This window comes from Crotalus tigris, unplaced genomic scaffold (assembly GCF_016545835.1).
Source record: "Crotalus tigris isolate CLP2741 ecotype Arizona unplaced genomic scaffold, ASM1654583v1 scf7180000018784.18638703518:1950463, whole genome shotgun sequence".
Lineage (NCBI taxonomy): Eukaryota > Metazoa > Chordata > Lepidosauria > Squamata > Viperidae > Crotalus > Crotalus tigris.
Window position 1 is genome coordinate 55,955 of NW_024097199.1, and position 13,885 is coordinate 69,839.

The 13,885-nt window shown below is 36.5% G+C and overlaps 1 protein-coding gene across 1 annotated transcript in view; it reads left to right on the forward strand.

The window, feature by feature from the left end:
* Nucleotides 1–13,885, forward strand: part of UFL1 (UFM1 specific ligase 1) — a 42,967-nt gene that overhangs the window by 18,752 nt on the left and 10,330 nt on the right. Inside the window, exons 8-15 of the mRNA XM_039356051.1 lie at nucleotides 1,429–1,575; nucleotides 2,570–2,745; nucleotides 4,091–4,270; nucleotides 5,841–5,961; nucleotides 7,441–7,563; nucleotides 8,609–8,729; nucleotides 11,394–11,557; nucleotides 13,409–13,539. Of these exons, the coding sequence (XP_039211985.1) occupies nucleotides 1,429–1,575; nucleotides 2,570–2,745; nucleotides 4,091–4,270; nucleotides 5,841–5,961; nucleotides 7,441–7,563; nucleotides 8,609–8,729; nucleotides 11,394–11,557; nucleotides 13,409–13,539 (1,163 nt within the window). The remainder of the gene's footprint in view (nucleotides 1–1,428; nucleotides 1,576–2,569; nucleotides 2,746–4,090; nucleotides 4,271–5,840; nucleotides 5,962–7,440; nucleotides 7,564–8,608; nucleotides 8,730–11,393; nucleotides 11,558–13,408; nucleotides 13,540–13,885) is intronic.

Sequence of the window (13,885 nt, forward strand, 5' to 3'; positions counted from 1 at the left end):
AGTTATGACCACAGACCACAAGCTCAAAATTTCTGTTGCTAAGCAAGACATTTGTTCAGTGAGTTTTGCCCCATTTTACAACCTTTCTTGCCACAGTTGTTAAGTGAATCACTGCAGTTGTTAAGTTAGTACAGTGGTAGTTCTGGCTTCCCCATTGACTTTGCTTGTCCGGAAGGTCTCAAAAGGTGATCACCGTCATAAATATGAGTCAGTTGCCAAGTGTCTAAATTTTGATCACGTGACCATTTGGGAATGCTGCAATGGTTGTGTGAAAAATGCTAAGTCACTCTCTTCAGTGCCATTGTAACTTGGAACCATTACTAAATGAAGTGCTGTTGAGGATTACCTGTATTTGCAAATATATTTGCTATCCAGTCCCTAATCCACAGATGGCTTACAGAACACCATAAAATCATCCATAAAAATAACAGTAAAATATCATTAAGGTAAATTTTATTAGCAAAAACAATAGCATCGAAAGTCCATGTATTAAGGATCTGTGATTATAAAAAAAATAATAAAATATTGAACAAACAACCAAAAAAAGTCCAGAGAAAAGTAAAATGTTTCGCATTCTCTCTTAAAATGTACTAAGGGGGCTTAGTTCAACTCTTTGTGGCAAACTGGTCCATAATACAGAAATTATGGACTAAGATTAGTTGTTGATAGTTGGATCTGTAGAAAATGCCCCACTGATGATGTAAGAATAGGTGGCAGAATATATAGAAATGCATTGTCTTTTTTTTATTAAAAAAGTTTTTATTTTCCATTTATTCATACAAAATGCAATTAATTCCTAACCATTGGTACCGCCTGCCCATTCCCCCCAGGCTGCGTCCACCCTCTCTAATCCTTCCCCACTTCCCTCCTCTTTCTCTCATCCCCTCCTACTCTCTTCCCCTCCCCTTCTCCTCTAACCATCCTACTTCCTCCCTACTCCTTCCTCCCCTCTCATCCCTCTCACACACATGAACGCAGCATAGACGAAATGCCCAAGCGTTCGCCATGTCTATATTATCATTACCCACCCATGCATTGTCTTTTAATCTAAGGCCAGGTACATGCCTAGAAGCATTTCTCCATTTCACGTTTTAACAGTTTAAATTTTGCTTTGGATAGCCATTACAAGAGACAAATGGGATTTGTAAAGCAAAAACAATTTTTAAACATTAAAAATCACTTTTAGAAATCTATAACCCAAACTTTCATGCTTCCAATCAAGCTGCAAATTAAGAGAATCCTATCTTGAGCTATATAATTGTGCAAAAGAAATCCAGTTGTAGACCATTAAATATGCTTAACTACTATGTTCTGTCAGCTCTATCCCTGAAATGTAAGGGTACATATTTTAATATTGCAGCTAAATTTGCTTTTATTCTTTCTTTGTAAATCTTTCTAATATTACGACTCTTTATTTTTTTTCCTCAGCTTTGCTTGAAGAACTTATTAATTCTGGATGTCTAAAAGGCACAGTGGTTGGTGGAAGGCAAGATAAAGCTGTGTTTATCCCTGATATTTACTCCAGAACTCAGAGTAATTGGGTGGATTCATTTTTCAAACAAAATGGTTATTTAGGTAAAAAAATCCTTTTGAGCAATCCTTTTTAAAATAATTGTTTAAGAGAAGTATATATTAGAGATTGTTTATACACATATGCATGAATACTTTGTACACTTGGTCATTTGTATGACCAAGAAAAGAACTGCAATAACTAGGGAAAACGTGCATTCTTAAAAGGTTAGTATCACTAAACAGGAGTTTTTACATTTGCTCTTTTATGTTCTCTTGTAGAGAATTTTGACCATTCATTGTTATGGAAAAGAAAGAAAACGCATACTTGGGACTAAAACTTGCCTATGATTCCTGAATTAGGAGTCACAATCACCAACTGTTAACATTTTCCAGAAAGGGAGCAGTATGTTCCTTTTTCTCCTATAAAGCAGAAATGTTTTTATAGCTCTACCAAAGCCCATAGATACAGATTCTAAAAGCAGTTTCTGGTTCAGAAAAAAATAATATATTGCTTTCTTATTTACCTCCTTATTTACCCTATGAGAGCTGGTAACCAGTTTATTGTGAGGGAAAAAGCTAGTGGCAATCTGAATTGTAGAAGGCTCTATGGACAGAGCTGCCCTTTGTCTTTGGAATAGAGCTAAGACTTTAGGCAAAGGAAAGCTTCTAAGACTGGAATGTTCTGGAAAAAGTTTGAGGTGGCCTGTATGGCAGGTCACCTCTTTGCAGTAGGTATTATTTGCTCTTAGTACTGTTTCCTTGATGTGTTAATGGCTAGGAAGCTGATTGATATTGCTTTTAGGGTTTGGTAATTTATTTTTCTATTAACTTTTGTATTAATAAAAGTGGCTCAGAGCCTTTTTGGAATTTAGTAGCATATAAATTGCAGAAATAAATACAATAAAATGAAGATTACAGGCTTTTATGCAAGCTCAGAATAAAACCCACAGTCAACCTATAAAGAAGGGTCTAGAATCCACTGAGAAGTAAATATTATCCCCCCGCCCATGCTAAATATTTTGTATGTCATTGTCAAAGACCTTGTATAATTTTGCAGAATTTGATGCATTGTCAAGACTTGGCATCCCTGATCCTGTGAGCTATGTAAAGAAAAGATACAAGTCTTTGCCAATTTTGTTTCTGAAAGCCTCTTGTGTTGGTCATGAAATTTTGGATCAGGTGGAGGCATCTGTGGATGAAGCCATCAGCTCTGGTCAGTGGGTGGATATTATGGTATGCTCTTTCCTTTTTCTGATTTTCAATTAGCTTTGTTGTTGAGAAATAAGCTCTAGTTTTCAATGATATATGTTGTCTGTAGAAAGTCCTACATTCAATCCCAAGTATCTGGAAAGGGCTGAGAAAGAGTCTTGAATTAAATCTTACAGAGTACTTCCAATCATAATATGAGATATGATGTATTGTACTTATATTTGTAGGTAGTTCTATAATATAATATTGTATATTGTGACAGATTGAAATAGTGTGAGACTGTTGAAAATCATTCGGCAATCATTTATTCTACAGTGATTTGAAAAGTATTACGGGTTTAATTTCAAAGGATAACTTCTATCAAATCAGTGTTTAACCTGAGCAACAAAATGTAATGCTTTCTGAAGTGCTATTTTCTTACAAATTTTGAATGAATAGATTTATTTCTTAATATAGCCTTCTATATAATATCAGTGACATACCTTGTATTGCTCCATGATTCAGTTGGGAAAAAGAATGTGTTCTTTATTTTGAAATTCAGATTACTTTGAAGGCTGAAATCTGATTTCTGTTTCATCAGCCCTTCAGAAAGCACTTAATATTAAATGTCTTTGAATGGATGGCAGGGGTAAAATCGAAGTCCAATGTTACACAGAGATCTGAATGAGATTAGGATTCCCAAGTTAATAATCTACCTTGCTTACACTCAATAGTAACTTATATTTGACAGTGTTTTTAATGCCTGCTTGAACTACTTCATCCAGCTTATTTCAGGACTTTGTGTAAAAACATGATCATTTTACTGCTATAGATGACTGTTGAATTTTACTGTATGTCTGGAGCTATTACAGTGGAGCTGCATTTTAATTTCTTCACTTCCCCATAGCAAGACTTAATAGACATATATCATCCTGATAGAATTATTGCTTGAAATCAACTTCCTGCAACCAAATTCTATGGAACATAATATTTGAGTTACAACATATTAACTTACACTTTAATACAAGTTTGTGTTTGTTGGAGATGTAAAGTTTTGAATAAGGTTCGTTTCTTTTGTGAAACTGAGACGTACGTTGATACATTCTGTGCCAGGTTTATAAAATCTTATATCAATTTACAAAAGACTGCATATATATGTTACAACAATCAAATAAGGAGGATGGCACCAAAAAGCAAAAAGAAATTTCAAAACACTATGACAAAAGTATGAAGCTTTTATCATAGTATTTTGAAATTTAAATATCTTTTGCATACATTGTGAAGTGCTTACTTTCTCCTTGATTTTTAAACATGATTTTAAACATGTTAAGTGTTTCATTAACCAATAAATGTAAGCTTGAATGTGATTGTTTTTGTTTTATAATCCTAGCCTCTTCTTCCAAGTTCATTATCTGTAGAAGATGCCGGCATGTTGCTTCAGCAAGTAATGAGATCCTTCAATAAGCAGCCTTCAGCCTTGGTCTTTGGTGACACTAATGTAGTCAGTGAGAAATTTATCAGCAGCTGTGCTGATTTGTTTACTGATCTTATGCATCAGAAAGCTGAAAAGGTTGGTTTACTGAACGTAGCATTTCAAAACAATCCTTAGAGAAGATTGCTTACCTAATTTATAATTTTTAAGAGGATAGCCTAAGCAAAATTACAGCGAAGACGTACATAAGCAATTTTGTGAAGCATTGGGGTATAAAGTGTAAAATGTACCTGCAGGAAAAATAGTCATTTAGAGTGAAAGATAGTTAGATTAAATGTTTATTTCCTGGCATAATGCAGTATGTAGTGTCCAAGATAATAATACTGATGTTGGGTCTGATACATATGTTACCTTTGCAGAGATGATTTGAGCTTGTGTCTGTCATCAAAATGTAATAGTCATTCTGTGTTAGTTCTATCTATCTAGTTCATTATTGTCTTTCTAGAGGTAGCCAGATAACCCTGGGAAGCTTATTAGCTAATTGATATAAAGCTTTGGTCTTTCCTTGATTACTCTTTACTGGTATGCAAAGATACAATGCTTTGCCACTAGGCCTCTTCCCATGCCTCTCAATTGATTAACTCGAGACAGTGTTGCAGATAAACCAGGCATAACAGAGAGGGAACCATGATTTCTGTATAAGCTCTACCTCAGAAATAAGCTCTAGTTTTAGGGTGAGGGTGTGGGGTGGAGCTGCCCCCCACACCCACTTACCGTTGCAGCCAGGCCTCCCATGAATTGACACCTGCCTCACCTCGCCACCCGACTTCTTCTGAGGCACCCCCTGGCCTGTATTTCGCCATCAGAGGTCTTCTGGAAAGGCCTCTGCAACCAAGAACCGAGCTACAGATTCAATCCACAGCTCGGTTCTCAGCTGCAGAGGCCTTTCCGGAAGGCCTCTGATGGCAAAATGCAGGCCGGGGGTGACAATCTGGAGCTCCATTCTCAGCTGCAGAGGCATTTCCTTCGGCTGGAGAAGTGGGCTGGGCAGGGCGGGGCTGTCAATACCACCGCTGTGAGGTGAGACCATGGAAAAGAGACACACACACACCCCAAAATAAGACCTGGTGCTCTTTTGGAGGCAAAAAAAAACAACAACCCTGGTATAGGCAAGGTTTTTTTTTAATCCAACCAACACAAAGCAAAGTGGATGACCATGGACATGCAAACCGACAAATGATAAGCTGTTCAAAAAGAGATGATTTGCAAAGCACCTCTTCTGAAGGATTTGCCTTGACCATTTTTTATTTGCTAATTTAACAACAAGGCTACAGACACATGCTTATAAGTAGAATTGCTGCCTGATGGGAAAAGGGATGCACAATGGCTTAGCTTTCAGTTTTTATGTCATGGAGGGTATATTTGAGCTGCAGATTGCCCACTTATGATCTAATAGAGGTCCAAACCATTTCCACATTATATAATTTTCTAGGTTTGGCTTCAGTTGAATCACAGATTCTATATTCAGTTCTCGGTCTATAGAATTTAAGTTAGATAAATTGGGACCTTCAGTGATTGATCTCCTACTGTTCCAAACTTCTTTGGGTCTCAGGCTAATACTAAACTGATGGGAAGATAACTGAAAATCTTGACAACCCACAGGAATTCCTAATAGAACACACATAACTGGATATGGTCTTTATTTCAGGAAATGAAAAATAACCCCGTTAATTTAATCACAGAAGAGGACTTGAAACACTCTGCTCTCATGGAAAACACATTGTTGAGCAAAAAAGACAAAAAGGATGAAAGAAGGAAGAAAGCAATAGGTAAAGAAGTGGGATGTAATCATGGGTATGCAAAAATAGTTTGTACACAGATCACTTCATCTTGGACGGTCTGGGATTCAAATTGAAATTTTGAGTGTTAGATACTCTGTTCTGGACATGGCGGGAAATTGGATGGTTTCAGATGTGGATAAGGTCCATTTTTTTCTGGGCAGAAGTCTTTCAAGTGTTTTGTTTTCTTTGATGTGGTGGTTGAAACCTATCTTGCCTGTTATAGTTGACTCGTTATCTTTTGAATTTCTTGTTTGAATCTGACCATCAGGAGGAACAGTGATGTCCCTCCTGGTGTTGCCTTAGGGAGGCTGGGCTTTAGATAGAATTTGGGATGATGACCTAGTTTAGGTAGGTCAGGTAATAATTTGGATAATGAAACATCTGCAAGAAAACAAGGACTCCTTATAATCCTTCCATTATGCTGCTGAAGAGATAGTAGCATGGTATATGTTTACTCAGTGTTAAAGCTCTCTGCCTTTTCTGGGGCCTGCCTTTAAAAGCATTTTATTCCTCTCTCGGCCCTCATTCATAAAAATTGTGAATCTTCTGGAATAGGGATTGCTGGCATTGGACACTTAAGATGGAGGAAGGAGAAATCTCGTTGAACAAATACAAAAATTATATTAGCGTAGATTGCATGAAAATCTATTTGGATTGCATCCAAATACATAATTGTGTGATGTTCCTTGTGTTAAGTGATATTTATCACAGGATAACTAAAAGATAGTTTTGTTCTCCAATAACAATAACTATGGAGGAACAAACACATAACATTTTTTGAAGAATGCACTTTATTCAGGCATTTCTTTGTCAAAATGTTTTAATATAAACAATTTAAGCTCTTAATAACAATGCAGCTCTATAATTTTTCTGCTTAAAACTATTTAGTGGAGCGTACATCTAAAGTATTTGAATATAGCTTGTAGTTAAAATAGCTTGGCTGGTTAATTGAGGCGATTTTATATGAAAAATACTACAGGACATTGTTCTATTTAAATTATCTGTAATAATCATCATTTCCCTTCTTTTGAAAAACTGTTATTTTAATTCCGATCTTGGAGATATAAACGTATTTTCTTTCATTCCTAAGCAAATTTATGGTGGAGGTCTTGCTATAGATGTTGCTCTTTTTTCCTAATAACTGTTTAATTTACATAGGGGTTACATTTTGCAACCAGATCTACATGTATTTTATGGGTGAAGAGAAAAAATGGAATAAATATTGAATTATTGTGCTCCTAGTGCTCTTTAATTCGATATTGTGCATCATGTCATAGTATATTTTTACTGATTTCATGCATACTTTTATAAATTCAGGGCTACTATTTTTTTCCTGTTTGTTTTTACAAGGATATCACTTCCATTGCATTATGCTTATGAAAATAGTTGATTTTCCATGAATGTGTTCTATGAATATGACTTGTCTCATTCATATGGCCAATGGTAATGATATTGTTTTTCCACCAGAGGGCACTGGAAGGGTGAGAGATAGTGGTGGTGGAAATGCTAGAGAAATCAAAACTAAAAAAAACAAAAAGAAGGCAAGAAAAGATGCTGATAGTGATGACGAGTCACAAGCAAGTAGCACAAGTAAGTATGCTACCTCTTGTAGTTTTCTAAGTCTACTTTGTGTTTCCTTTTATTTGTACATTCTTGAATTTATCATAAAATGCATGCCTACAAAAATGTGCATGTATATGAACACGCCCTTATTAAAGAGTTAAATATGATGGTGATTTTTGTAGATAGTTCTTTGAAAAGTGGCTTGAAGTAAATTAAGGGCAATGTGGAAATGACACTCCTTGAAAAGATCTATCTCAAATTGTAAAGAACATGAACAAGAAATCCCAATATACAAATCTTTAGCAGCTTTAAATTTTAATTAATTTTTACCTTAAAGAATTACATCTGATCACTGATCTGGTGGTGCTATGCAAAGCATTTGAATGAAGTGGCTACTTTAATAATTCAAGGAGAGGTGAATCATTTATGCTTTCTTTGTTGTTAAGCACCATAATCAAATGTTTTGCCCAACCACAATATCAGAGCACATTATTTACAGCAAGTAGCAGTGATGCATCATTTAAGCAAGTAGTTTAGAGTAGGAAATCCATTTTATTAAGGCTATCTTTTATAAACTATTTTCCTGGATTAAATAATTAAAGATTTTGAGCCACACCTGTCTGCTAGTGTCTTCACGTTCACATCAATGTAGCTTTTGTGGCAGCTGTTCAGAACTGGTTTGCTATGATTTCTTCCAGGATATTTCTCAGTTTCCTAGTGCAATCTACAACTAGAGTTTCTAAATTATCTGTAATTTATCTGTAAACTAGGTTTGGCCATGCTTAGTGTTTCAAGATCAGCCAAGTCTGGTCAAGTAATGTACCTATCTATGTTTTGGAATCAATTCATAACTTTATAAGAAACACACCATAGATTTATGGTATGAGCTCATCTATAATTTGAAACAATTTTTAGAGCTGTGCTCTCAGCATCTGATTTTTTCCTGCCTTATGGAACAATCTTTGATATTAAGAGGAATTTATTTTGCACTAGCTTTTACTGTAAAAATCTAATAGCTTCTTCTATCAAGGATCTTTTAAGTCAATTAGAAATGTTTGTCATATTATGACAGGTAGGAGCAAGCAGCTTGAGATCCCTTTTATGTCGCAAGAAGAAATTGAGGATGTTTTAAGAAAGCACATAAGGGATTGTCCTGAAGAGCTCATCATAGAACTTGCGGATCATCTAATCAGGTAACTGCAATCCTTTATCTTGGGAAAATGTTAAACTGCATCTCTTGTAGCCAGAGACACCTGCAGGAGCAGCTGAGGGCGAGTGACAAAATCTGCACCGCAACTTCTTCCCTCAAGATGACGCTATAGGGCACTACACCCCAAAACAACCAAACACAAGGACAGTTTTTCCCCTCATGCCATCACTCGCCATCACTCTGCTAAACAACTAATTCCCACAACATTGTTTATGCCCTGGGATATCAAACCACCTAGTAGGGCTGTATTAATAATAGTAATGATAATGATAGTAGTAGTAATAGTAGTAGCAGTAGCAGTAGTAGTAGTAGTAGTAGTAATAAAGTTGGAAGGGATGTGGAGGTTATCTAGTCCAGCTCAGGCAGGAAATCCTATACCATTTCAGACAAATGGCTGTCCAGTCTCTTCTTAAAAACTTCCAGTGTTGGAGCATTCACTGCTTCTGGAGGCGGGTTGTTCCCCTGGTTAATTGTTCTACTGATTAATTGTTCTATACTTCTCATCTGTCCTATTACCTATTTCTTTATATTCTTATGACTATAACTGGTTGTTGCATCTCATGATTTATGTTGATTGCTTTTATTTAGTATCCTATTATGATTTATGTTGATTGCTTTAATATCCCATGACTATCACTGAGTACTGTATCTATCATTTATTATTGTATTTGTTGATTATGATTATAATTATCACTTGTTGCTTGTATGTACACTGAGAACTTATGCACCAGAGACAAATTTCTTGTGTATGTCCAATAACACTTGGCCAATAAAGAATATTCTAGTCTAGTCTCACACATTCCACTCCTTACATACTTGGTTGTAATTTCACAGTGCAAGAATGGTGAGAGTTTGCATTGTGAAATATCAATGGGATTGTTATCATTGATGTAATTAGAAATAGATTCCTGTGCCTTTATTGCCCAGAGCTGGCTAAGCAGACACCCATCATCCCATTTTGTATGAATACACAGACACTGAAAGGGCAGAAACATTTTTCAGTATTTTAACAAATGAAACTACAGCTGCAGGTAGTTTGTAAATATTACTCAGGTATGGACCATTGTAATATTTGTCCTTTCCAGAGAGATAGAAATTTATATTATTTTAGACTATTCCAGTAACTATCTGGGGATACTCTGTCAATTGCAGTTCAAGGACAAATCCCTGCAAATATAATAAAAGTTAAGAAAATGCTTATCTTGGTCAGAAGGATAGAAATATAAATATAGTCACCATGGATAAAAAATTGTCTCTGGTTTGATCTGCAAGTGTATTCTGATTGTCTTATAATCATGTAGCTTTATCTAGAGCAGTGGTTCTCAACCTTTTTAATGCCGCAACCCCCAACCGGTCGTAAGTCGAGGACTACTCAACCGGTCGTAAGTCGAGGACTACTCAACTGGTCGTAAGTCGAGGACTACTCAACTGGTGCAGCACTTTTGGCGGGCTCAGCAGGGGAGAGACAGCCTGGACAATTCCTATTGGCTTTTGAAAGCCAATAGAATTAGACTCTATTCAAGAGAGTCTATTCTATTGGCTTTCAAAAGCCAATAGAATAAAAGGGAGTAGCACAGCTAAGGAAAAGGGGGAAAAAATGGCGGACTGCGTTGTTTGGCGACCCCCATGAAATGGTCGTTCGACCCCAAATGGGGTCCCAACCCACAGGTTGAGAACCACTGATCTAGAGCTTGTGGCCGTATGTGCTTTCCTAGATTCCCTTATGGTTCATGACCCGAAATCTTCCACAAACCAGGTGTTCATTCCTTCAAACATTTCCAGCTTGATGAGTGAAAATGCTCCTGTTTTGTTAGGCATTAATGCCCCTAAAGAAATGAAACTTCTTTCTTGACTCTGTTTTATTTACTTTTAAATTATTTGATGAAATAATCACAGGAAAAAAAATGAATGCTGCTATTAGTATCCAGCACCTTCAAATGGATATTAGAAAAGCATCACTGAAACAGCTAACCTTTGATTCCAGTAATTGCACAGGATACATCAAGTGACCTATAAAAGTATCTAAATCCAGAGGAAACGCAGCCATGTATTTTGTGCTTCTCTCTCACACGCACACACACACACAAACTTTTCCTACCCATTGTCAACCCTTCAGAATAGACCATGCTAGAAAACCAAAATCAAATAGGCCTCTATTACTTTTATTATATGATTATAATAACAGAATCTTGAATGCATTTCCATCTCTCTTTATCTTTGTGAGAACTTGTCTGATTTTTTTTTTTCAGGTTACAGACCTTCTCCACATTCAAGTTTGTTTGATTTTTTTTTAATCAATCATTATCTTGGAAGCAACTCTTCCTCCTATCCCTCAAGTTCCTTCCTTCTGCTTATTATACCCACTGGGAAGTTTATTTTTAACAAGGCCAATTAGACACAAAGTACTGCAGGGTAATTCTTTTTCGTGCCTGGGCATTCTGCCACCTAGTCTGGGGTCCTTCCCTTTCCTGTCTTTACTGGAAGCTATTCGTTCCTCTGTACTGACAAGATGTGAAGGTCAGCCTGACATCAGCAGGTCTCTGATTCGAGACCATGCTGTTTGGTTTTGACAGTTTTATCATTTTTGGGACCAATGGATGGCTTCTGCTAATTGTCACCCTGTGTTCTGCTTCCCCTTACTCTTTAGGCCCTTAACAAAGAACTATCAGGAAGTGTTGCGCACAATATTCTTGTCCTCAACTTCTTATTCTGGAGCTAGCCGAAAAAGGACCATTAAGGATTTGCAGGAAGAAGTTTCCAATTTGTATAACAACATCAGGTTATTTGAAAAAGGAGCAAAACATTTCACAGGTGAGATGAAGCGTTTCATAACAAAATAAGTTAGCGTTTTAGCGAATTATTGATTATGGAGAAGTGGAAGAATAACAGTTGAGCTAAACCACAGAGAGATTAGAAAAACTTAAGAAGAAGTTACAGTGAGTGTAAAGGCTTGGTTTACACATCTTGGTAAGTCAGTTTGCTTCAAAAGTAATTTGTTGAACATAACTGTACTTCAAACATAATTTTGAAGTCATAAAACTTGTGGTTGGGTTTCCATGGTTTCCTAAGGAGAACTTAAAGAAATCATATTATAATACAGTATTATATATGTAATGCCACTTGACTCTGATTTTTCCAGGTTTTTTTGTAATCTTTTATCAGAAGGAACAAGAAAACAGTTATATGAGGGTGAAGAGTTTAAACTCGGATGAAGATGTTACCTAGCCTGTTCTGTCTCAGCCTACGTCTGTCCTTGTTGCATCACAACCCCTTTTTTATCAGTAGACTGGAAAAACCAACACTTTTTATTTCATAAACAGTCCTGATAAGTTTTCTCCAAAACAAAAGCAACAGAATACTTTTCCAACAGATAATTGGTTAAAAAAGCAAACAGAGCAGGAGTTAAACAAGAAATTCACCGGTAAATCATGATCCCTTGAAGTTTTTTACAAACGGTTGCTTTCAGCAACCAGCACCGCTTTTTATAAAGCAGCCCCAAGGCGTAACTTCTCAATGCCTTCTCCTCCTCCCTTGAAGTTGTCGTATTGACTCCCTCTGATTTGCTCTAGATAACGGCCTTTGTTTACCAGTGTCTATAATGATGTCCAGCTCTGAGTCCTCTAAGTCTGACTCATCTCCCCCACACAGCTGTGTCTCATCCTGAACATGATTGGAGGGGCCAGGCTCTTCATCCGATTGTGAGTCTTGTAACTCATCAGAGTCTTCCTCCGACTCTGATGGCTCCTCCTCCTCCTCCTCTGATTCCCCGGATTCAGATGCCGGGATCACAGGCTGGCACAGACTCACAACATTGTTAACGAAACGTTCAGAAACCAACGCACAAGCTCAGAAAATGAACCTTCACCCTCATCCTATGCCCAAGCTACAGATATTTACCACTATTGCAAACAGTTATATATATTTTAGCTGATTACTGTGCAATGGCTGAAGTACTACCTCCTTTTTTTGTTCCAGCTTTTTCACCTCTTTATTTCATATGAACCAATTTTTGTTTGCTGACTATTTTGATTTCCAGCTATTTTGATACAGCTCCTTCAATTTTCTTAGATCATTTTCTGCTACAGCTTTGGCTCATTGTTTTTCTGCTCTTGTCTCTGCTGCTTCACGTCTACAATACTTTTGTGTGGATCTTTATTGATTTTATAATTTGTGATTTACATAGTATGCCTTTTTTTGTCTGCTGGAAACAAAATGACCTAGTTTGAAATATTTGACCTCTCCAGTAGGCTTTTCATGCTCTTTGATATCGCATTTTAGTACCAATAAAAGCAGCTGGACACAGAGTTTCACACTGTGACCCAAAGAAAGTTTACTGGCCATAAAGGGATAACTATGGCAAGAAATGTGTTTATTTTGAGATTTCTATTCTGCCCTTTAATCCATATGTTTGTGTGTGTACTAATCTCCCACTAACTCTTTGTCAGCCACAAAATTTTATAGATAGATAGATAGATAGATAGATAGATAGATAGATAGATAGATAGATAGACAGACAGACAGACAGACAGACAGACAGACAGACAGACAGACAGACAGACAGATAGATAGATAGATATAGTGCTGAACTTAGATTATGGAGATTTCTTATGTAATGTGCTGATTTTATACTAACATTTTAGTCATAGAAATTTTATTTTACAGATGAGACACAAAATAACATTGCCAAACACATGCTGAAGACAGTTTGTACAGATATCACTAATCTTATTTTCAACTTCCTTGCTGCTGATGTAATGATGGCTGCTGATGACTACACCACCATTACAACTGAGGTACAACAATGCAATTTTCTGTAGTGTCTTGGTTTCTTAAAAGAATGATGGGCTATTGATTCCCAAGCTGTGCAAGACTTTTGCCCATTTCCAGATAATTTTCAGATTTTGACAGGTACCATATTTCACTGTGTTTGATTATGGCCTCCAGAATTTACCAAACCTTGACACCTATAATTTAAATCTTAAATTGATTTTCAACAAAAGCTAAAGTAAGAACAATGAGGATGGGAGAATTTGAGCCCTTTATGAGAGAAGACTAGAGCAAAAACTTTTGAAGTTAATTTACAATAACTAAAATGCAAATAACATTTCTAGCAGCCTGCTGAAAATATCACACAGGTGG